Here is a 25,088-nt window from a genome sequence, read left to right on the forward strand (position 1 = left end):
TGCAAAGGCTCTGGAGCAATCTGTTATCACGATTGGTACACATCTGTCATCTCGGGAAACCTGGCCTCACGACAGCTCCGGAAGCAATCCAAACTCCTTGGAAGCATCCCGGGATCTAGTGCAGGAGCAGCACAGTATACATGAGTGTGGGGAATTAGCTAATAGAAAAGGGACATACAGACTTAGACAAGCTGTTTTTTAACAATAGCCGTACTCAGCTAATTATTGTCTGTATGCCAACCCTGTGTCCAATCAGCAATTTAGGGCACAGTGACCTTCCCTGCAACATTGGGATAAGACTGCTGATAGAGATGTGGAAGAACCAATAAGAATATAGAAAACTGGACAAAGTTAGTATGTATCCATACATAGGGCAAATAGCCAGACTTAGGGCGTTGAAGCAAATAACCAATAATAATATGCGGTTACAGAATATGCATTACCTAATTAACCACACTATAAGTATGTATGCTGAAACTCAATAAACCGAAGCTTGCTGTAAAAACTCATATTGGGTTGTCAAGTTTTCCTTTAAATCTCGGCACATGAGCACCAGGAGGAGGCCAGAAACTGCCCCTGGCAGGATCTTCTAATGCTGCTGGAGACCTGCAGGACCTGTCAGGGAAGAGTACACTGGCAGCAGGGCAGTGAGGTGTAAAAACAAAGCTGCAAGGACCCTCCTGCTACTCCAAACCCTTCCTGTGGCTGATGGGATTTATGGCATTGTGTCTGTGACCTGGCCCCAGTGCAGGGGCCCCAGGGATGCAGAGCTGGTTCCTGCCTTGTGTTTCAGGTACAGTCTTTGCCTTCAAGCCCTAAAGGGGCTGGTCTTGTTTCCTGAAATGTCTTTAGCTTGAAGTGTTTTGTGTCCCCAGAGTTTCAGTGAGTCCTGGGCCTGTGTAGTGCAGCAGAACTGTGGAATCCCAGACTGGTTTGGGTGGGAAGGGACCTGAAAGATCACCCAGTTCCACCCCCTGCCATTTGCAGGGACACCTTTCACTATCCCAGGTTGCTCCAAGCCCTGTCCAGCCTGGCCTTGGACACTTCCAGGGATGGGGCAGCCACAGCTTCTCTGGGCAGCCTGTACCACTCTTTCAAGGCCTCTTTGGGACTCCTGTTGTTGCAAAGCAGTTTCATGGTCTGGTGTGTTGTTGGGAAGAGCAAGACTTGGCCTGCAAACAAGCTGCTGTGAGAGTAGGAGCTGTGTTTGAGCAAGAAGCAGCAAGTGCAGTTGAAATCTGACATCTGCTTCTGGCTGACAAAGTAGCATTGAAGAAGTTTCTGAAAGAAGCAGAACTGTGGAATTACAGAATCCTTGAGGCTGGAAAAGCTCTCTGAGATCACCCAGTCCAAATCTTCACCACACACCCATGTCTCCAAGTGCCACATCTACACACTTTTGGAACACTTTAAGGAGTGGTGACTCCACCACTGCCCCAGGCAGCCCTCGCCATGGCTTGACTACCCTTTCCAGGAAGAAATTTTTCATAATATCTGACCTAAACCTCCCCTGGGGCAACTTGTAAAATCTTGTATTTTCAGTGCTGAACCCTCTTGTCCTGTCCCTTGTTCCCTGGGAGTAGAGCCTGACCCCCAGCTGGCTGCACCCTCTTGTCAGGGTGTTTTGCAGAGCCAGAAGGTCTCCCCTGAGCCTCCTTTTCCCCAGGCTGAGCCCCTCCAGGTCCTTCAGCTGCTTCTGAGGCTCCAGACACTTCCTCAGCTCTGTTTCCCTTCCCTGGACGTACTTCAGCTCCTCAAGGTCTTTTTTGGGGTGAGGAGCTCAAAACTGACCCTAGGACTGGAGGTGGGGTCTCACCAGTGCCTAGTGCAGGGGGACAGTCACTGGATGGTCCTGCTGGACACACCATGGCCAGTAGAAACATCCCCAAAGTCCACTTTCTCAGCAGCCACTTGAAAGGACTGAGCTGATTTGTGATCTCATGGCCAAGAGACTTGCACAGTATGAATGAATTACTGGCACAGTTTATCTGTCTCTGCATGTTTTTCTCTGCTTGGGGAACCTGACCTTGGAGGCAGCAGGATTTGATGTGGAAGTGTTCAGACAGTGAGCCATCAAAATGCACCTGATGCAGCCCTCTGAATTTTGGGGTGTGGAGACAAGAGATTGCATCTTTGCTGGGCATTCCTGGTGTGATCCAAAGCAGCTCTGGCTTGGCAATGGTGATATCTGGATTTGGGCCACCTTAGGTGCATTTCTTACAGTAGGGAAAGGTGTCTGATGGTGCTGATTTTGATTTTTTTTTCCACCACTCCTGCCCCTCCCTTGCCTCCCTCGCTCTTCTCCAACACACCCAAAGCTTCCTTCTATGCCCAGGTGATTTTTAAAAATTTTTTCTTCTTTATGAGGCTTATCTTGCAAAGTTTTCATTTGGGGGTTGTGAATTAGGGCTTTAAGTGTCTTTTCTGATCTTGTTTCCTTTGGTTTGAGTCACCATTGGTGGAAATAAGAGTGAGTCATAAAGTAGGTTACCTGCTGTGGGTCATGTGCTCTCCAGGGGCGTTTCATGGAATCCCTGACTCGTTTGGGTTGGAAGAAACCTTAAAGCTCATTCCATTTACTCCCTGCCATGGGCAGGGCCACCTTCCACTAGACCAAGTTTCTCCAAGCCCTGTCCAGCTTGGCATTTTCAGAGCTGCTTTACTGTTTTGTCAACAGTGGAGTTGATGAGCATCTGCTTTCCTGGCTGTTGAGGAAACTTTCACTGCTCATAAGAGGGCAGAGCTCCTGGGGGACTGCAGCTCCTCCCAAGGGGCAGCTCCAATCTCTGCTCTCTGTGAGCAGGGACAGGAACCAGGGGAGGGCTGGACCTGTGTCAGGGGAGGGTTAGGTTGGATATCAGGGAAAGGTTCTTCCCCCAGAGAGTGCTGGGCACTGAACAGGCTCCTCATGGAATGATCATGGCCCCAAGGCTGCCAGAGCTCCAGGAGCATTTGGACAATGCTTTCAGGCCCAGGGATTGTTGAGGTGTCTGTGCACTGCCAGGAGTTGGACTAGATGATCCTTGTGGGTCCCTTCCAGCTCGAGATATTCTATGATTCTATTCCTTCAATTCCTTTGGCACAGGAAGGTCACCATAGCAGCTGCTCCCAGGACAGCTCCAGCCGGGCTCCCTCTGCATCTTGCCATGTCACATGATGGGGATTAAAGAACTTTCAGTTCTCTGGTGCTCCGCAGCATCTCTGTGTCCCACCATGGTGTCCATGAGCACAGGACACGGCCTTGCTTCCTCTGTTGCAGCTGCATCTCCACCTGACTGTTTCTTCCCTTGCCAGGAGTCCCTTTGTCCTCAGTCACATGGTGGGATTCTTGGGGGTGAACCCTTCAGGGACAGGAATTGGACTCGACAGGTCCCTTCCAACTCAGAATATTCTGATTCTATGATTAAAAACATTCACCAATTCAGCCCATTCCACTGGTTGTGTTGAAAGACTGAGATCACAGGCTGAAAATAGGAACAACTGTGTAACTTTATCCCAGAGAGCTTGCTCTTGGATGGTGATAGCTGGATCTTTGCCAGGAGTGACAGCAGAGGGAAATCCCACCCCTCACCTCTGTAGGGTTCTCCAAGGCATGGGGTCTGCTGGTGCTCTGACTGACTCTGGTGATGCTGTACTTCCAGTGCTGGAGCATTTGTGTCCTAACACCTTCTCTTCCACAGAGCAGGATGTCAAACAGCCCTCCCTGGCTGGGGGTGATGCAGCAAACAGCCATCAGGAAGATGTTTGATGCAAGGCTGGAGCTGACCCTCGACCTGGAGCCACCTCTGCATACCTCTGATGGATGATCCTTCTGGGAAATAACCTGTTCACTATGAGCCCAGTGCACTGAGTCACAGCTCCAGCTGAGCAGGGCTGGTGTCTCTGGTGCTGTCCTTGAACTTTCACTGGCTGGAGAGAGGGAAGAACAACCTGCCTGTCCTCCAGCCAACACCATCTTGTTTAGGATGAATGTTTATGGAGAAACAGCTGAGTTTTAGACTGATTGGGTTTTTCTGGACAACTAAACTGTTTTCAGGCTTCTGCTGATGGGAGAAGTTCTCGGTATTAATCTTTGATATAAGTTTAATATAGTTTTTAAAATAAAATCTTCTGAGTTTTTACTAAAACTATCTAAAAAAATGTGCTGTCTGAACTAAATCTAAATCTTTTCCCAGATCTAGACTCCAAGACCACAGAAATCTGTATCCTAATGTTTTTCATTACATTACACTAAGTGAGATATCGTTTTAAGAAAATGAGATTTAGAATTCCAAATCATTTATTCCCTGAGTTATTTGATTGGGTTAATTAACACAAACAATAATTGCGCTCCTCTGTGCAGTAAACACTGGTGGGAGGCAGCTGAGCGGAGGCAGTGGACCAAGGAGGGGAGCCAAGGCATGGGACTTTTGTGTATGATTTATTTTTTCATGCTCCAAATTGTCCTGTCAAAATTACAACTTTCCTTTCTTAATCAACTGGTTTTCCTTAATCCTCAAACTTCAAGCATGATGGTGATGGATGCTCAAGTAGCCCATTGGCATTTCATATTTGGGAGGAGTTTTAAATTTTAATTCTTTGTGGTTGAATGGAATTGGACAAAGAAATGTCTTGAACAAAATAATCACTATGGGCCAGGATTTGGTGGGCCTCAGCCCATAAAATTTCAACCATTCATTTGTTTAATGTCTAGAAATCAGAAGTGGAAGGTAAAATTCTTGGGATCCCTCATGAAGTTTGACTTTAATTAAAAAATTGGAATAATGGAATAGTTTGGGTTGAAAGGGACCTTAAAGTCTATCTTGCCCCACCCCTGCTACAGACAGGAACATTTCCCACTAGACCAGGCTACTCCAAGCCCTGTCCTACCTGACCTTGAACACTTTCAGGGATGGGGCAGCCACAGCTTCTCTGGGCACCACCCTCACAGGGAGGAATATCCCAATATCCCATCTAACCCTGCCCCTGCCAGTTTTTATGGTTTAAAAACCTTAAATCAGGTTTTTCTATGTCTAATGGCAACTTTGCCTTTCCAAGCTGCACAACTGGCAATGAATTTAGCCAGCCTTAGTGCTTTATATATACAAATTTGATTTATGTGGTGGAAAATATGAATTCACATGTTTCCCCACAGAGGTGGAGCCCAGCCCTTGTAGGACAGGTGTGGCTTTGCTGACTCAATTCTAAATATTGCACTGAGAACTATAAGTCAGTTTATAATTGATGTAGTACGGATTGAATAGGGAGCACATGATAAAATCTAACTCAGCATCATTTGATGCTTTCAAGACTCCAGATGAATTTTTGGCACTAGTTCTGTTACAGCTCAATTTTCCATCACCTGATATCCCAATGGCACCAAGTTTGACAAGAGCAAATGTTTGCAACAAACCTATTGACAGGCAGTGGATGCATCTGTCTGGTTGCTTTTCCAACTGAAGTGTCAGACCAAGGAGACAAACCCTGTTGCAGAGCAGACTGGACCAACATCTGACAAATAAATAGCTGGTCAGCTCTGCATGCGAGTCTCTGCTGCTACCAGACCTCAAAGTCAAACCCAAATGATGCCAAATAAACAAGCAGGAGAGGAGACAGTCAGTTAAAATGGTTTTCCCCAAAATGTTTGTTTGAAGTCTGTGCCGCTGGTTGGCAATTTAGAGGAAGCTGAGTTAGACTTCACTTAATGTGTTTGGATTCAACATGAGGAAAATGTTCTGACTATGAAAAAACCTGAGAGAAATTGTTAGCCTCACATCTCATAAATAAGGAAGGCAATGATGGACTTCCAGAAGCTGGAGGATTTTGCCAATTCAAAGGGAACTTGAAAGACTTTGCAAAAATTACCCAGATCTGAAGGAATTTGAATTTTCCAGGAGCCCAGCTGGCATCTTCTTGCAATAAGGACTGGCAGTAAATACTGCTGGGAGACAGTGATCCTGGGAAATAGCAAAAACTTATCCCCAAAGCCTTTACCTGTCTGTCCTGGACAGGCGACGTCCAGAAAATGCTGGATGCTGTATTTCCTGTTCAGACACCAAATCTCATTCATTTTTTTAGGATTAGGATCCAGGTGGGAAGGGAGGGAAATAGGAGGGAAAACTTTTGATTGGATAGAATGAGGTGCTCTGATGAGGCACCTGGAGAGCTGTGGAGAGTTCTGGGCTCCTCCTGGAAAGAGAAACACAGGGGCTGGAGCATGCCCAGGGAAGGGAACGGAGCTGGTGAAGGGTCTGGAGCACCAGGAGTGGCTGAGGGAGCTGGGGTGTGTCATGACCCATTAATTGGTCCATTGTAAATCCTCATCAGGCTGAACAAAGATCAGGGGGCACTTGTGCTTTTGTTGTACAGTTGCCTCAACTCCAGCAAGCAACCACTGTTTAGACTCCAAAGGTGTTGGCTAACAAGCCCTTGAATTCTTACTATGCAGTTCCACAGGAGTGGTGGCCAACAAGCCCTTAATGTGGTGCAGTTCACTTAAATGAGTCCTCAGCTCCCACAATAAACTCCTCAGAGGAGCTGGCTCACAAGCCACAGTGCCACTACTCAATCTCCCCACTCTCACAAGAAACTTCTGTACAGAGTACAGGATGCAATATGATAACCATGCTTTGCCCAGGCAAAGCAAGGGTACAGCCGAGGGAGATTTAAACTCCAGAGGACCCTGAAAACTACATACATATCAGTGTCACTTCAGTGCCTGGTAAAGTTATGGAGAAGGTTATCATACAAGGTATGGAAAACCACCTGAAGGACAATGCAGCCATTGGTCACAGCCAGCACAGCTTCATGAAAACAAGGTCCTGCTTATCAAATCTGATTTCCTGTCATGACAAGGTGACCCATCTGGTTGATCAAGGGAAGCCAGTTGAGGGAATATTTTTGGATTTCAGTAAAGCTTTCAATACTGTTTTTCCCAGCATAGCAGCGTGAACACATCATGGGATGGTTGAGCAATGTGCTAACGGGTCACGCACAAAGCATGACAGTGACTGAGGTGACACCAGGCTGGCAGCTGTCACTGCTCTTGGCCCTGTGCTCTTTAACATCTTCATAAATTGCTTGGATGCAGGACTGGAAGGAATACTAAGCAAGTTAGCAGATTATACAAATCTGGGAGGTGCTGTTGACTCCCTCAAAGGCAGGGAGGCCCTGCAGAGAGACCTTGAAAAATTGGAGGACAGGGTAATCACCAAACATATGAATTTCAACAAGGGAAAGTGCCAGATTCTGCACCTGGGATGGGGCAAACCTGGGTATACAGACAGACTGGGGAATGCGAGGCTGGAAAGCAGTGCCTGGAAAGGGGCCTGGGGGTCCTGGTTGATGGCCAGTTGGATCTGAGGCAGCTGTACCCTGGCAGCCAGGAGGGATGTCTGTGTACTGGGGAGCAATCTGGCCCATCATTACCGCCTGGGACAGGGAGGAGATTGTCCTGCTCTGCTCTGGGCAGGTGTGGCTTCACCATCAGTGCTAGGGGCAGTTTAGGCACCACAATATAAAAAAGAAGTAAGCCACTGGAGAGCACCCAAAGGAGGGCAACAAAGATGGTGAAGGGACTTGAAGGGAAGCCAAATGAGGAACGGCCGAGGGCACTTGGTCTGTTAGGCTAGGGAAGAGGAGACTGAGGGGAGACCTCATTGCAGTTACAACTTCCTCATGAAGGGAAGAAGGGCAGACACTGATCTCTTCCCTGTGGTGACCATGGACAGGACTTGAGGGAATGGCCTGAAGTTGAGTCAGGGGAGATTTAGATTGGATATCAGGAAAAACTTCTTCCCCCAGAGGGTGCTGGGCACTGAACAGGCTCCCCAGGGAATGGTCATGGCCCCAAGGCTGCCAGAGCTCCAGGAGCATTTGGACAATGCTCTCGGGCACAGGGTGGGATTGTTGGGGTGTCTGTCCAGACCCAGGAGTTGGAGTCTCCCTGTGGGTCCCTTCCAACTCAGGACATTCTGTGATTCTGTGAAATAAAGATAGAAAAGGGGGGAGAAAGACAACAAGGAGCATCACCAGTCCTTCAGTTCCTCCTTGTTCCTGGAGCTGAGCTTGTAAGACAAAGTAAGCGTAAGTGAAAGTGAAAGCTAGACAAAAAATAGAACCGGGGACCCAATCCACTTCCTTTTATAGTTAACCCTGTGCAGTCACTTATGTAAATTTGATATTTCATGCTGTTTTCGTCACAAATGCACAGCCAACCCTGTGAGACCTCCTCAAGGGGAGGGATGGAGCATGAATGTCTGGGGGGAGCAGAAAGTTGGCTCAGGCCCATAGGACCTTCTCCTCTGATCACACCTGAAAGGGACGAGAAGGAAGTGTGTGAGGCCTGCTGGTAGATAAAGCCAAATACTGATAGGTGAAAGAAGCAATGGGAGGAACCATAAATTCCATAGCAATTCCATTAATTGACAGGCTGTTACTCACCTAAGGCTATGCTAAATCCCCGGACTTAGAGAAAAAGAACAGAGACACAAAGAAAAAAGTGTGTGTGGCAGGGATGTACATTAGAAGGGAGTCTGTATTAGGTGATTTGGGGAGTCTGTACCTCTCAAGTATCTCAGTCAATGGGGAAAGAGAGAGGGAAATGTGGCTGGGAAATTAGGATAAAAAGAAGGAGGCTACATTCTCTAACAATTTGAGACACCCCATGGGAATCTGTCCCATGATCTCTCCCTTTATTCAAATAAAGTTACAGGATTCCTCTGTCTCCTTTTTGGACATAAACCTCTGGTGTTTGTGGATTAATTTTCCTGACACACCTTTCCTGTTGTGACAGTCACAATGTCTGAGACAAATCATGCCTATGCCTAGACCTCCCCAGGAGAGGACCTGGAGAGAAAAGGAGGCTCAGGGGGACCTTCTGGCTCTGCAAAACTCCCTGACAGGAGGGGGCAGCCATCTGGGGGTCAGGCTCTGCTCCCAGGAAACAAAGGACAGGATGAGCGGAAACAGCCTCAAGCTGCACTAGGGGAGGTTTGGGTTGGATATTGGGGAATATTTCTTCCTGGAAAGGGTGGTCAGGCCCTGGCAGAGCTGCCTAGGGCAGACGTGGAGTCCCCATCTCTGCAGGTGTTCAGTGAATATGGTTTAGTGGTGGCTTTGGCAGTGCTGGTTTAAAAATTGATCTCAGTGATATGAGAGTGCTTCTCCGACCAAAATGATTCCATGATTCAGGGATTCTGGGTTGTGATAAGAATTACAGATCTTGTAGAAAAATGGAACGAGATTCACAAGAATAATTTGGGCATAAGCAAATCATCTTGACAAGTTGCTGCCCACAAAGTAGCCACTCCCTCCTGGTACAGGCTCCCTCCTGGGCTGAAATGATGGGGTGTTTCTCCACACAACCTCCTGATGCAGCCCAAGGGTTGGATCAGTGCAGGATTGTCTCAGAGCAGTGACATGGACAGAGAGTGACCAGACATGGTGCCTTTGCCAGGCGCTCTCCTCGAGTGTCCCCATGACACTTCTTTCTGTGTAAGCCCACCGCTAGTTTCACAACAGATTCTAAAGACAATCTTCGTTTATAAAGAAATAGTAATTCTAAATATTATAATTTTTCAGGTCTATCAGGAACCGCAAAGATCATAAGATGGTCCAAAACTCTGTGGCAATGTGTCTTGAGCCTCAAGCTGCACTAGCGGATATTCAGGTTGGACATCAGGAAGAATTTCTCCACAGAAAGGATGGTCAGGCATTGGAAGGGGCTGCCCAGGGAGGTTTGGAGTCCCCATCCCTGGAAGTGTCCTGGGAAGGCCTGGACATGGCCCTCAGTGCTCTGGGCTGGCTGAAAAGGTGGGGACCAGTCACAGGTTGAAGTCGATGTTCTTGGGGGGCTTTTCCAACTGGAATGATACCAGGATTCTGTGGATGACTTTATAACTTAACTCTCTGCCTGGATCATGCCATACATAAAATAGGACGAAGACGATTGGGTTAGCTATAAATTATTTTAGTGAGGAGAAAGACCTTAAAGAGCGTCAGTGGCTGACTCTGCTCTCCCTCCTCCCAACTGGGGATGTCTTTTTGATAACATTTTGCATACAATCATTATTACCCATGTAATAATACCCATGTTAGCACTTCATGATGATGATGTTGATATTGTTGTTGTTGTTGATCATCATCATCATCATCACTCAGTGGGTGCTGGTGCATTTATCAATAGCAATTCCAAACCTGTAGTTGTGTTGTTTCAATAATTACCACTGTTTGTGAATTTGTGATTATGAAAGTCCTCATTGAACAGGATCACACTTGTGGTGCCCAATTGGTAATGATCAATTCAGCCCAGCTGTCCCCAGCCCCTCTGAGGACCAGTTGAGACAAATGGGAATTATTTTCTGCCAAATTTCTATAATCTTCACATGACACCAATAATTGTCATGGGCAAACACTTAATGTTAGAAAAATTAATTTAGTTTATTGCAAATTAAAATATGTTTGGATAGTGAGAAACAAAGACAAGATCTAAACCACCTTTTTTCCCAGGCTCAACTTCACATCCCCAATTCCTCTCTTCCCCTCCACCCTGGGCAGTGCAGGGGGCATGAAGAATGAGGAATGGGGCATGTGGTCAGTCCATAAAAACTCCTCTCTGCTGCTTCTTCATCCTTGCACTTCTGCTCCAGTATGGGTCCTCCACGGGATGGATGTGGTTTCTTCATGACACATCCACCTGCTCCTGCATCAGGTCCTCCAACCCTCCACCCCTTTGTCACCACAATCTGGACAATCACAAATCCAGAGAGTTTTGACTCATTCTCTTGCTTGGGATGGAGGGGGGTAGTGGGGGATTCGTTGATGGTGGAGTCACCATCCTTGGACATGTTCAAGGAATGACTGCGCATGGCACTCAGTGCTCTGGTCCAGCTGGTGACTGGCTACAGGTAGGACTTGATGGTCTTGGAAGTCTTTTTCAACCTAAATGATTCTGGGATTCTGTGATCCTGGTCATGGAGCATGGATGCTGGTCATGTGATCCCTGGTCAGAGAGAAGACAGAATATGAAAGGATCTTTCAGTCTGTTCCCAAGGAACAACATGAACATCAGCGACAAGAATGTCTCAAGCAGTTTTGTAACATCTCAGAATCCCAGAATCCCAGGATGGTTTGGGTTGGGAGGGACATTAAAGCTTACCCAGTCCCACCCCCTGCCATAGGCAGGGACATTTTACACTAGTCCAGGTTGCTCCAAGCCCATCCAACCTGGCCTATCTTCATGGATAATGTGATATCGAGCACCATATCGAGCACAAACACTGGTGATTGTCAGTGTGTTGGCTCTGGGCTGGGAAAGCAGCTGAAGCTCTGGGAAATTGGGATTTGGGCTCATAGGGTTCTGGTTTTCCATCTGGGCCACATGGGCTCATTGTTGCCAAAAAGGGAGAACAAACCTGTGATAGAGATGGAGGGACACAGCTTCTCAAGCTGTTCCTCCACATGTGGAGAGCAGCCAAATGTGCCAGCATTTCATGTGACTTTGGCAATTTATGGTTGGTGAAAGCAAAATTTTAACAGGTGATTTTGAAACTCTTCCCTTCTATTGAATAGAGAGTCCAATACTGCAAATCATGCAGTTTTGTTGAGGTTGGAAAAGCCCTCCAGGATCATTGAGTCCAACTTGTGACCAATCCCCACCCTGTCAACCAGATAAGTTTCACATATAATATATGTAACATAACATAACATACATAACATAACATAACATAGCATAAAACATAACATAAATGTTTCTATGATATATAAACACCTTTTATACATGTATTTATATAGTTGTATACACACAGTCATGTCTATAGCTCCATGTGTTTATACAGTCTCAGACACCCTTTTATCCTAATGTTACACCATACAACACTTGACATATAATGAGCTTTGTGTTATTTTTACTCTCACCATTTTATACACACACACACACACACACACATTTATACTCTACAAATGCACACACTCCCAGACACTCTTTCATTTCTCTCCATAACTATAATAACATAGAATATATAATAAAATGCCCAGGATATATTATATCTGCCATGTTCTATGTGTCATGCAGTGTATTATTTGTATTTATATTTTCTATTATATCCCACAGAGTCATGTGGGTCTGCTGTTGGGTACTATGCATGCTGTTATATTACAACATTATTTATAACTATATATATAAAAACCACAGCCTCACAAAGTCTTTTATGTACACATGTATATTTGTAGTCTGTGCAGGCTCAGATACCCCTTTTCATAGGCTTTATATAATATAATACAAAAATAGATATACTTTATATAATCTAAAAATCTAAAATATAATTATATAAAATCTAAGTGCATAATAGTTATGAATTTTTATTATTCTTGATTATAGATTTCATTATTGATGACTTTTATTTCAATGTATTATTTTACCACAATCATTCATTATAATTATACATATATACTATTATATGATGCGATGTATTATATTTTATATGTTACTTTTTAATATATATTACATATTATACATTACATATTATGTATTATATATTTTACACAACGCCCACTGATAACACACAATGTTTCTCACGTGTGTATGTGTTCACCCCACACTCTCTGGCAGACACCTCTCCTTGCATACTTTATTATATATATTTGCATCCGTAAATGGCTTATTGAAATACTCGCCGGCACTCAGTGCCGCCCTCCCGCGGCAGCCCGCGGGTCACACAGACACCAACAGGCTGACCGCTCCGCCCCTCCCGTTTCCGCCCGCACCGGAAGCGTCATCCCCGCCGTGCCGCTCGCGGCCGCCGGGCGGCGCCACTTCTCGGAAGTGGCGTCCCGGAAGCGGCGGCGGCAGGAGCGTGCAGGGGGAAGTGACGCGCGGGCGGAGCCGCGGCGGGGCCGCCCCGCCATGTTCCGGAGCCCCGAGCAGCGTCCGCAGTTGTGAGTACGGGCGGGCCCAGGGGTTCGGCCGCGCAGGGACGCCCCGCAAGGTACGGTCCCGCCGCCCCCCGCCCCGGCGGGGCCCGCGGCCGGAAACGGGGGGCCGGGGGCGGCGGTGGCCCCGGCGGGACGGGAGGGGGGCAGCGGGTTGTGCTTCGTTCTGTCGTTACGTTCACTTCCATTCCTTTCTTATCCCTTCCCATCCCTTTTCATCCCTTCTCTACCTATTCCTTCCTTCCTTCCTTCCTTCCTTCCTTCCTTCCTTCCTTCCTTCCTTCCTTCCTCCCTTCCTCCCTTCCTTCCTTCCTTCCTTCCTTCCTTCCTTCCTTCCTTCCTTCCTCCCTTCCTCCCTTCCTCCCTCCCTTCCTCCCTTCCTCCCTTCCTCCCTTCCTCCCTCCCTCCTTCCCTCCCTCCCTTCCTTTTTCCTTCCTTCCTCTTTCCTTCCTTCCTTCCTTCCTGGGGCGGTTCCACCCGCCACACGTGCGGTGCCATCCGCAGCTGGACGCCAGTTTTCCCGTTGGGGGCTGTTGCTCTTTGTTGTCACTGCGACCACATCGGGGTGAGGGTGGGGTGTGCTGGAGGCAGCCAGGAAATGGGGAGTGGGGATGTGAGATAGAGGTAATGAGCCTTTCAAAGTCATGGAATGATTTTGGTTGGAAAAGCCCTTAAAGATCGAGGGCCATTGCCCCAGCAGTGCCAGTAACCCATGTCCTCAAGTGCCAAATCCACTTTGTGAGAAATGTCCTCTCACTACTTAAATTTTGAAAGAATTTATTCATTCATTTTCATAGTACAAACAACGATAAGAGGCTTAGAATGGCTGTTTGCCGTTACACAAAGCCAAGTGCAGCGCTGGGTGCTTAGCCACCCATGGGGCACACCTGGCTGGGGGATACAGTTTTTATAACCCCCTAACCCAGCCTCCTTCAGGTGCTCCGGTTGGCTCTTTGTCTTCAGTCCTTATTGCCGCGTCCTTTCTAGGGTCTTCTGATACCAGCTCTCCCCTTTCTTAACCATAACATTTGAGCTTCTGATGTCCATCCTGAACCTTCCCTGGCGCAGCTTGAGGCTGTTTCCGCTCATCCTGTCCCTGTTCCCTGGGAGCAGAGCCTGACCCCAGCTGGCTGCACCCTTCTGTCAGGGAGTTGTGGAGAGTGAGAAGGTTCCCCTGAGTCTCCTTTTCTCCAGGCTGAAGCCCTTTCCCAGCTCCCTCAGCTGCTCCTGGTGCTGTAGACACTTTCCTAGCCCTGTTCCCATCCCTGGATTCTCAATCAATTTTACTGATCAAGTCCTACATTACAATCACACCTTGTAGATGTGGCTGTTCTGGGTTATCCAGACTGGAATCAAGCCGAAGGAATTTTTCAGGCTGCCCAGCTCTCTCTGGTTCCATTCCTGCTTTAGGTTGGGGAGCTCAGCAGGACCAGCAGCTCAAGATGTGGTTTGGATCCCAGTGCCTTTCCTTGTCTCTCAGGAGTTCTCAGGGCTTGTTCTTTGTGTGCTCACGGAGGAGTTTGGGGTGATTTTCAAGTCCCAGGGCTGCCGTGGGATCAACATTGGGTGTTTTTGATGGTCTCAGATTTTACCAGAGGTTTTGTGGTTGGAGGACAGTTTGGTCAAAGATCAGGAGAGCTGTGGTTGATGATAGAGAACAGGGAAGGTTTCCTGGCAGTTTGCACAGCCACAGTTATGTGTACTCCAGGGAATATTCCACGGTGGATGAGAGTTCCCAGAAACAATTACTGTCAAACAGAAAGTGTTTTTTCTGTCATTATTGAAAGCTTCTGGTTTAAGATGAAACCTCAGGTCATTAGAGATGGCTTGAACTAAAATTGTGATCAGGATTCCTGCAAATTCAGCATAAATTTCCTGATTTTGTTTTGATGATTGTAATAATAATAATGATGGTTATTATCTATTATCTAGATTATATGCTGCTATATATTATTATATTTTTAATAATTTTATTACAATTTTCAGCTAATCCATGGAATGAATACAGCTATATAAAATAAATATATATAAGCTGCAATCAATTAATTTTATTTTGTTCCTGGGCACACGTTTCTAATTGGCAATAAATTGTTATTTTGCCACTTCCTGTATCCAACTGAACCCATGAAAATAAATTCTCTTGGTTTTCTGGAGTGGCTCATAGTTCCTGATTATTTATTCACATTTGTAGATGAAAGTTGTGCCTAAAGGAACAGTTGGGAGTGAAGATGGAAAAGTAGCTAATTTCTTCCAAGGGGGATCATTCCTTTTGACAACTTTGCAGGAAAATTGAGCCAGTCTGTCTCTTTTATCTCTACTGATGTGGTTTTTTATGGCACAATCAGGATTTCTGTGGGAATCACATGTTGCTGGTTGCACTGGATTTGGTGAATGAATTTATTTGGCAGAAATAAATGATTCCTATGTCTTGAAAATATTCCACAGGTGTTTTTGTTAATGCAGACATGAGGGACAGAAGATGAACAATGCTCAGGATTTTAAATGCTCAGGATTTTGTGTTTTGTGCTGCTTACTGAGAGTAATGAGCAGTGAGACAAGTTTAGACAGTAAAACTGCTGTGTCTGGTCAAGAAAATAGGAATTCCATTGAACTGAAGAAAGCGTAGGTTTTTTGTGGGGTTTTTTTTTGTTTCTTTGTTTGTGGGTTTTTTGTTCACTGGTTTTTGGGGGTTTTTTTGTTATTGTTGTTTTGTTTTTTCCTTGAAATAAGTAAGTAAAGAAATAAATCTCCCAGTTTTTTTCTGTTTTGTCTGCTTTCCTGGCTTCCTTAATGCCACGTCCATAGGGAGTTGTCAATGTTGCCACACACAGACTGTTCAGCTAAAGAAATAATCTCCTTTTTGGGTAAAAAAAATGTCATCTCGTTGATAGGTCCCTCTGTGAATGTCACAGAATTTTATTTTATTGTTTTTATTGAATTTGATTGATTCTCTGGTGATGTTAAGTAAGATTTCTACCAGTCCACCATTCTTTTGGTCTTCCATGAGCATATTTCCCTCAAGTTTTGGTCATGGATCTGCCTTAGGCCTTCTTAAAGTATTGTAACAACACAATTATTTCTGAGTGTTTGTATATGAGATTTGAGGTGGTTTATTCTTATGGAGTGGGGAAGTGAAGGAGGATGAAGAGGAGAAAGAAAACTCTGCTTCAGTGACTATGGGAGAAATCCTCAAGGACAACTTGGCATGATACAGATTTCCCACTGTTACTTTTTTTTTTTTAGGAAAAGAAATTAACCCGTTCTTTAACCAAATTAATGTGACACCCTAAAAAGGGGACACTGAGGGAATTTTTTTTCATTCTGCTTAAGGGTTTCTTGGAGATTCATTAATTCAACGAAGCAGTGGCCTGAAGAATGAAGTAAAGTAACTTCTGACTCTCCTCTTCATCACTCAAAAATGTATGGGGCCAGTGCTTTCTTTTATTCTGGTAACATGAAACTTTCTCATGGTTATTTCTGTGTATCACCTGAGAAGACCTTTATGATGTGAGATTGTTACAGTGAAGCATTTTCAACTTAGAGAGCTAAAAACATTTTGCAATGACCTTTTCTCTCCTCTGTCATAGATGTTTGAATAAACCTATATGAATTCCACTTCTTGGTATCTCACTGGACCTTCCCTTTCCCCTTTCCCCTTTCCCCTTTCCCCTTTCCCCTTTCCCCTTTCCCCTTTCCCCTTTCCCCTTTCCCCTTTCCCCTTTCCCCTTTCCCCTTTCCCCCTCTCTTGCCTATCCTTTGGCTTTTTGTCATTCTCCAATCATATAAATAACTGATACTTGTTTCAAGTTAAAGTATGTTGTTTCCCAATTATTATTTTGGGATGTCTTGTTCTTTTTTATGGAGATAAAAAGCTACAGTTGCCTTCTGCAATCATGGAAAGCAGAATGATATGAAGTTCAGGCAAATGAGTATTTTTGTGGGTGCTTTTTCCCTCAATCTCTAAATGTTTCTGTTTGTGGCACAGTCAAAACCAGTTTTTAAGTCCAGTGAGCTGGGGGTGAATGGTGACTCCAGGTGGTAACGAGGAGGCGAGCAGTGGAAATCGGCAGAGGAAAATATTGATGCAAACACATCTTCAGCTCATCTCTCCTTGTTTTCCGTGCTTCATCTCCCTCTGCTCTGCTCTCCCTCCTCTTGCCCAAAAGTTAGAGGTGTCCCCTTGCTTTGACAGGTGGAGGAATGAGCCTCTTCAGAGGTTTCTTCTGCCCCTTGGTGCCAATTTGCAGCCCTAGTTAGTTGGGGTGCAGGTAAGTGCCTGTTTCTCTCTTCAGCAGTTCCATGTTTGTGTGAATTGCTGAAAAATCCCTTGTGAATTTGTCTTTACTTCTTATATGAGGAAGCGAAGTTGAGACTGTAGATCATGGAGTTATTAAAGCATTGAGAGATTTAAAGCACAGAGCACATACAAAGTGTTGTCCAGGAGCTGCTGCTGTTCCTCATTTGCATTATCAGTAGTGCTGGGAGGTTTCAAAGTGCTCTAAGAGTCTTTTTTCTCTGCTTTAATTATGTTCAAACACATAAATATTTCTATTTCTCTTTGTTTAAGGGAAGCTATTTTCTGTCATTTTGTTGCCTGTCAGTGCTAGTCCTTCTGAACTCTCATTTCTGATTCCAAGACATCCAACTCCATTTTGTCCTAAGCCCTCCAGTGACAGCTTCCATTAGGAACCACATGATATATTGCTTATATTTTAATTTTCATATATTAAAAACAAAAGTACTGCAGAACTTCCTGCCCACTCCACTGATACCTCATGTAAAAATCTCCTTTTTCACACGTTGTGCCCAGAAATGAGGCGTTGTACCAAAATACTGGCTATGGGAGTTAATTCCAAGGCCACAGTGAGAAAAGCTCTGCGTGTCTGATGCCTTTGTGTGTTGGGCAGACAATAGTGGGGTGTTTGTGTCAGCCCCCGGGGGATTGTGACCCCCAGCAGGAACTGCCCAGCTCTGGGAGTGAAGAGCATTCCTGTGACTTCCCACTTGATGTGAAAAGGCAAAGGTTGGCTGTTTCCTGAGCAGACACAGTGGTGGGATGTGGGACTGAGCTCTCCCAGCCACTGCTTTGATCGGAGTCAGACGCCCAAATAGAAAAAATGCCTGTTTCAAAACTACCTAACAGAAAGCAGAACACAGCACTGATGTCATTGGGATGGGACGGGGAACTACTCCCATGTCCGTGTTCTCAAGGCATCTAATGATGTAGGAAGTCAGTGGGACAGAGCTGATGCTCTTGGTGATTCCAGGCGGAGTTGGCAACTCTGCCTGTTAATCGCTCTGGATCTGCTGTCAGGAAATAGCTTGCAGTGATTTGGTCTGTTTTTTCCCAGTGAGGGCAGCTCTGTTTGCCCACGCATGTCTCTGCAGTGCTTTGGGCAGTAGATTGTTCTACTCAGAGTCCAGGTGTTCTTTGCAGAAAAGCCTGCATCAGGTAAACTGCCCTGGAGTAGGAAAGGTTCTCTGTCCTGCCATGGACTCAAAAAATCTTGGCATTTGGAGCAGTCACAACTAACTTGTGTTTTGATAAGAACTGTCTGTTGTTCACCTGCAAGAAATCTCTATTTGCTTTCTAGATGTCTCTGTTCCATGGTGCTATTTCCCTGTGTTCCTCCTTGGCTTTGATACCTTTCACTTCCTAGACTTAGACTTCTGTTCTCAGAAGTGTTTATAACCCAGTAGCATTTGAGGGTTTTCCTTATCTTTGAGGACGAACCACCTCTGTGGTCTGTATCTGTCTCAAGAATGGCTGGACAGGTGCGACGGAGGCAGAGAAACCACCTGTTCCACCAAGTAAATGCATCCTGCTTCCAAATTCCTTTGTTGTGTCTGAAGTAATTTCTGCTTCCACCTTGCGCTGCAACTGCCCTGCATGTATTTTTCTAAAGGGTTCCTGGAATTCATAGTTCATAGCACTCAGGAGGGATATAAATAGTAAAAGGGAGATGGGAGAGGGAAAAATAAGGCTTTGGGAAGTCATGATGTAGTGGTTTCATTTTCAGAATGAAAGGCCCTGTGAGGGGAAGAGGAGGGGCAATGTGAAGTGTTTTCTGGGGTCTTTTAACTTATTTTTAATCCGAAGAAAATGTTATTTCTTGCTACTGTGGGGTGTAGAAGTTGGGCGCTATTTTCAGACAGTCTGTGATGGTCTGAAATACAAACCTGGGTAGGTCAGTAGAAAGCTCGTGAAGATTAGCTCAGGCATTTTCCAGGAGTTAATCTGCTTCAGCCCTGGGTGTAGAGTTCACTGGTGCTCTTGCATTAAAGTACCTACGCTTGTTCACTTACACTGCCTTTCATTTTTCTCTCTTTTCCCTTTTCTTTGTTAAGCATTGCAGGCTGTATGTACCGAGTCATTCAGACAACAGGACCAGATGGAAAAAACCTTCTGAAATTGCTTCCCATTTCTAAACCCTCTGGAAGCTTTGTGCCAATAGTTCAGTCTCCAGCCACGCCAAATAATTCTAACACAAATATTTCTAGTCCAGTCCATTTTACTTTTAAGACACAGCTTGACAATACTGCTGCACCTTCATCTTTTAAGACACCGGTTTTCCAGCCTCCTAATCCTGGGAAGAATATTCTTACGAAGACATTAGACCAGCAGAAAAGTGCTAGGGCACGTTCTGAAAGAGAAAGCTTGAGTCCAAGGGCAGCTGCCAATGCCCAGAGCAGCTGCATGTCCATGGATAGAATGTCCTTGCAGAACGTGGCTGTCACAAGTTCCTCTCACCAGAGCAGCACAACCTACGTGGTGGTGAACACCAAACCCCACCCAGTGACTGTCAAGTCTCCAGTGCTGCCCTCTGGACACCACCTCCAGATTCCGGCTGATGCAGAAGTGAAATCTGTCCCAGCGTCTCTTTTGCCACCTGCAATACAGCAAAAAATTCTGGCAGCTGCAGCCACCAATGTGTCTGGAGGGGTTGATGGTACAAAAACGCCAACGGTGATTTATGTGTCACCTGTGAACACAGTGAAAACCTCCCAAGTCCTGCCCAAGCGCTTGCAGAGCTTTTGCTCCAAACCCACCACGGAAGTTTCAAAGACACTGATAGTAACAGCTGCCCAAAAGGAATCTGATTCTTCTCCCGAGCCAGTCACATCTGAGGGGCAGCAGCGCCAGCAAACTCCCATGAAATGGATTGTGCAAGAAACTGCCCCGCTCTCAGCAGCTTGTCTTATCCCTGTAAAGTCTTCAAACAACATTGCTTCCAAGATCCTGAAAACTTTGTCAGACACAAAGAACGTAGAAGTTAATCCTGCAAATATTTTGCCGCTCTGTTCTAATGGTCCTGGTGGAAGCCAAACTAAAATCACCCCTTTAAAGGATAATGCTCTGGTCATGTACAATGGTAAAGTCTATTTGTTGACCAAAAGAGGCTCTGATGTTCTGTCAGCCCAGGCTGACAAACAAACATCTTCCTCTTCTGATGCTTCGCATAAAAAGGAGACAGCCAAGCGAATTGATTCTACTGAAGTCAATAAAATAACCAGTAAAGTGGTGAATCTGGTGTTGTCAAAAAACAAAGGAGTGGTGCTGTCTCAGAAAGACCCAAAGTCATGTATGATCTCCAAAAATTCATCACCAATTGGCTTAAGAAATTACTTAAAATCCACACCTGCAGCTCTGGTGACACCAAGTGCTAATCAGCAGGATCCCACTGTAATCCAGAGACAAAGTTTGCCCTTCACTGAGAGTGTTTTGTGCAGTGGAGCGATTCCAGATCCAGCAGTAGGGATGCAGGAAAGTGTGTGGCAAAGTGACAAAGACACAAGTCATTCCCCCAGAGCAGCAGGGGCTGTGTTACCTGAGGCTAAGCAGGAATGTGCTGTCAGTGAAGACTGGCCTAAGGTAATAAATCATAAACATGGCACCTCAGTGTCTGGTCAGTGGTTCTGTGGTCCTGATTTTATGTGGATAAAATGGCTGTTAATGAGTTCACACATTTTTGTAACCAGGTATCCTGGAAGTGCTGCTCTAAGATTGGTTCTAGCCAATAAATGGCCTTTTCCCCAATAATTTTACACAGTGGAAGTGAGAAATGCATAGAAAAGAAAGGGGCAGAGAAAAGGTGGCTTTTGATTTCTTCCTGAGATAAATGGTCAGCAATAACTGAACTCCAGGGAGGCTATTCATGGTTATGGCTCTTGGATGTTCATGCCACATGCTCACAGCCACAACCTTTGGGCTATAAGGGTGATGTAGGGTAGAGAAAGACAAGTTTGAAGCTTCAAAAGAGGAAAATAATTTGGAAGAGCAGAGTGTGTCCTCCAGAGACAGCTCTGGTGTGACACTTAAATTCAGGCTCTGCCTGCTCCAACAACCACAGGGAGGAGCTGTGTTTCCTTCCTCCCCTGCCCTGGTGAGGGGGGATTCACCTCCTTCACTCCTCATTCACTTCAGGCAGAAGGAACTCTTGAGATCCTTAATGACTGCATTGATACATTCTTTTTAGATCATAATATTAAAAGTATGTTAAAAGTTGTGATCCTTCAATCCCACAAACTCCCCATGGAGGACTGGAGTCATGTTTTCAGTAGCTCCAGAGGCCAGGATGAATTTGCCTCCAGAGAAAAAACCATTCTGAACCCAGGCAGAACCGAAAACCAGGCAGAACAAAAGCGTCAGCCGAGTGTATTTTTGCAAGTTTTAGATACTTAATTGTTGCAACAGACTGTAAAACTTAGTTTTTTGATTGTTCGTCACCTGAAAAATGGTTGACATACCATTTATTTTTTTCCGTGCTATGTGATGCTGAGTGTCAGCATTTGCATTTGTTTGAACCTTGGTGAGCAATAGCTTCGCAAATTTGGTGCTCTTGTCCCTAAATTTGCAAACTCCTGGATTGCAGAGTAAAGACACTGCCTTCTCTTCCCTCCTCTTCCTTTGGCACTTTAATGGGGTAGAACAGGTGAAGCTCTTGACACTTCTTTTATTTCTGTGGTTGCTGGTTGGTCTGGACATTTTCTGGATGTTCCACAGTGTACTTGGGGTGTTATATAACAAGTGTTATACCTATGATAATTTGTATATAATTTATCAAAATTGGCTTATCTGTGTTAAATGTTACCTGTGTTAAATGTAGCTCTTGGAGAATGGCAGACAAAACAAATGTTCACCTGTCTTTCTAGTACCTATTGTTTATATATTAATATATTTTATCTATTTATATGGAGAGAGAGAGTGAGAGAGTGAGAGAGTGAGTGATGGCTCTCTCACTATTTCTGTATTTCAGATCCAGTGTGAAAAGATGGATTCTCCGGGAAAGGTTATTCAAGTCAAACACCCAGAGCAGCCACAGTGGAAGCAATACTTGGAATTAAGGAAAAAATTTGGTCTCATTAAGAAGGAGAGAGTTTACCTTACAAGAATACCATTAAGGGGCTCCTGTGAGAATCCAGAAGAAACAGTTTGTTCCAGTGACAACTTGGAAAGGAAAAATGATTCTTGCAGTTCATCCTCACTGAATGTGGAAATAACGAATCATCATCAGGAATGTGTTAAGGAGGAAAAGGTATCTGGAATTTTTCAGTGCTAAACACACTCAGAAAGCAGCGGATGTTTAGTCAGTACAGAGCTGGGGTTGTTTGGAGCCTCCCACCTCTGTATTCACCAGGGGAGTCAGGAGTCGTTGGGATCTCTGTCAGAATTATTCCTAGAACTTGTTTGAGATTTCTGTATGACTCTAGCTCCATGTAGGAATTTTTATCCTCATTTTTGGGTTCTGCTGGAGGAAACCTGAACAATAAATGCTTTGGAGAAAACTGTTCCCACTAGTGATGATGGTCCTTGATGGAACAGGGACCAGACCTCTGTATTCTGATTTATATTTAACCTTCTGCAGATGGTTATGTTTGTCCAGCTTTGCAGTGAGTACAGGCAAAGGAATGGGTTTGTTAAAAGGAATTTAATTGTGGGTCTGTCCAATCTTTAGAATTACGAATGTTGTTACAAACTTTGTCATTGGTCAGGTACTTCTGGAAGGAAGAACTTCTGTGTTAATGCATGGAAAGGATTTTACCCATCCAAATATTTCCATTCTGCCACTTTTCTTTTTGTGTGGTTCTGCTCAACTCAGTCAAAGGCTTTCTCAAATTTTACTAATTCTGTGCTAATAATTGAGGAGATCCATGGTTGCTCCTAATGTTAACGTTAACATTAAACATTTAACGTTAACATTAAACATTTAACATTAACATTAACCCATCCCTTTGAAGTGTCCAAGGCCAGGTTGGACAGGGCTTGGAGCAACCTGGTCTTGTGGAAGGTGTCCCTGCCCATGGCAGAGTGTGGAATGGGCTGGGATTTACTCAACTCAAACCGCTATGTGATTCCATGATTCAAGTAGTAAAGGAGGAATGTAGTCTGATAATGGACGTTGCTGCTGTGATTGGAGGAATGTAGTCTGATAATGGGCATTACTCCACAGACTGAGGTTTTGGAAATGTAGACATGAAGAATTCTTCTCCACTTTGAATTTTCCCATCAAATTAGAAAGTCGTTGTCTTGCAGTAGTGTTAAAGAACTTAAAACAGCCAAAGGAGATGATGGGCATGCCCAGGAAAGGCAGACATGCTATGTTTGACTAAGGAAGGAATTCAGTGTTCTGGAATTACTAACTGGGAATCTTTGCTAGAAAAATATCAAAACCAGAAATATGTTGGTTTTTTTGCTAAAAGAAACTTCATCCCACCAGTAATTCTAAGAAGCTTGCAACAAATAACTTGTGATTTGTGCTTAGAGAACTTGGTGTTATAACGTAGCTGATGCCCAGTTTAACAGAAGTGAATTTTGTCTGTTTCTGACTGTGCAGATAATTGTGGATATAGAAGAGGATTTGACTAGGAAAAGGAAAATAAAATCCTCACCATTGTCGGACAGTGGCAAGAGAAGGAGAACTTCCATCAAATCAGCCACAAATCCCAGTTTAGAAATCAACAGCTCAAGTTCCAGTACACTTAAAATGGGTATTTCACCTCCATCAGCTTCACCACAGCCAAGTGTTCCCGTTGGCTCCATTGGAGAGTCCCGAGGGCGGGACTCAGAGCAGGACACTGTCCCTTGGTACAGTGATGCTACCCACCCGAGGATTTCAGTTTTAGTGACTTCTGAAGAGCATACTTCAGTTCTGGAAGGTTCTTTCCGAGATGATGCTTTCCCTGTGGCTCCCCCGGACCTGGATGAGACGATACGGGATGAAAAAATCAAGCGACTGAAGCAGCTCCTGCGGGAGCGGGAGGCAGCGCTGGAGGAAATGCGCCGGGAAATGCAGCAGAGCTGAAACGCCCGCCCTGGGGATCCCAACTTGTGCATAACCTCTTCAGTGACTTCAAGAGGAAATCCCTTGCTTAAATGAGTATTTCTGGTAGATGGAAGAACTTGATGAAATTTAAGTATGTGTGTATTTACAGAACTGTAGTTTTTTGTTAAATGCCAGAAATAAGAGACTTGGACCATCAAATTCTACTTCTGGGACGTGATCTAAGAGTGCAGACAAAGAGCATTTTTACCAACATATTTTCCATATTTTGAAGCAAGGGGTTTCTTTATTAGTCTTAGCAAATAAACTTTCCCCTTTCGAATTCCGTGGCCTAGCTCTTAGAACCTGTATGCAAATTGCAAACCCCAGTTGTAGATATGTTTTTGTTTGTTTTCCTCATGTGCATGAGAACTTTGAGGAATTCCTGAGAACTGTCAATTTTCAGAGAAGGTCAACAGTCAGTGGTTAATAAATACTATTTAAAGGACCTGGGTATTAGACTTTAGGCATTAACAATGCAGATATTTATACAAAACCTCTTGCAGATGTGAAGACAGAGGCAGGAGGAGCCCTGTGACAGTTGTTTGTATTCATGGCTCTCCCTGTCATTATTGTGAGCCTTTATAAGGCCATGGCCAGCTGTGCAATGTGGGAATTTGGTTGTGAGATTGTTACGGAAGGGTGGGATGTAATTTTTTTTAAACAGAATTCTGTTAATAATATTTTCTTGAAGCAAAAAGATTTCTTTATCCCTGGGTGGTATCTTTAAGAGTCTTTGATGAGTGTCTTTTAATTTGTTGTTGTTTGAACGTGTTTCTTGCCGCCTTCAGTTTATGGTACCTTAGTTTCCTGTGTAGGAGGGAGATGTGCCCTCAGGCTGTCTTGACTGTCTTTACA

At 44.9% G+C, this 25,088-nt stretch overlaps 1 protein-coding gene across 1 annotated transcript; it reads left to right on the top strand.

The window, feature by feature from the left end:
* Positions 1–10,845: 10,845 nt before the first annotated feature.
* On the top strand, positions 10,846–24,946 carry LRIF1 (ligand dependent nuclear receptor interacting factor 1). The gene is made up of 5 exons (XM_085082755.1): positions 10,846–10,886; positions 12,751–12,915; positions 19,258–20,782; positions 22,167–22,445; positions 23,745–24,946. Exons 1-5 carry the CDS (start codon positions 10,846–10,848, stop codon positions 24,210–24,212), a joined length of 2,478 nt encoding a protein of 825 aa, XP_084938881.1. The 3' UTR covers positions 24,213–24,946.
* Positions 24,947–25,088: the final 142 nt, after the last annotated feature.

This window comes from Lichenostomus cassidix, chromosome 26 (assembly GCF_008360975.1).
Source record: "Lichenostomus cassidix isolate B80296 chromosome 26, HeHo_3.0, whole genome shotgun sequence".
Lineage (NCBI taxonomy): Eukaryota > Metazoa > Chordata > Aves > Passeriformes > Meliphagidae > Lichenostomus > Lichenostomus cassidix.

What these genes read in the sequence shown, in the direction of transcription:
- LRIF1 (XM_085082755.1), top strand. Translation starts at nt 10,846, where the DNA reads ATGGCACTCAGTGCTCTGGTCCAGCTGGTGACTGGCTACAG. An exon ending in CCCGAGCAGCGTCCGCAGTT is followed by an intron (nt 12,916 to 19,257) that starts GTGAGTACGGGC and finishes TTCTTTGTTAAG; the next exon opens with CATTGCAGGCTGTATGTACC. An exon ending in TCAGTGAAGACTGGCCTAAG is followed by an intron (nt 20,783 to 22,166) that starts GTAATAAATCAT and finishes TCTGTATTTCAG; the next exon opens with ATCCAGTGTGAAAAGATGGA.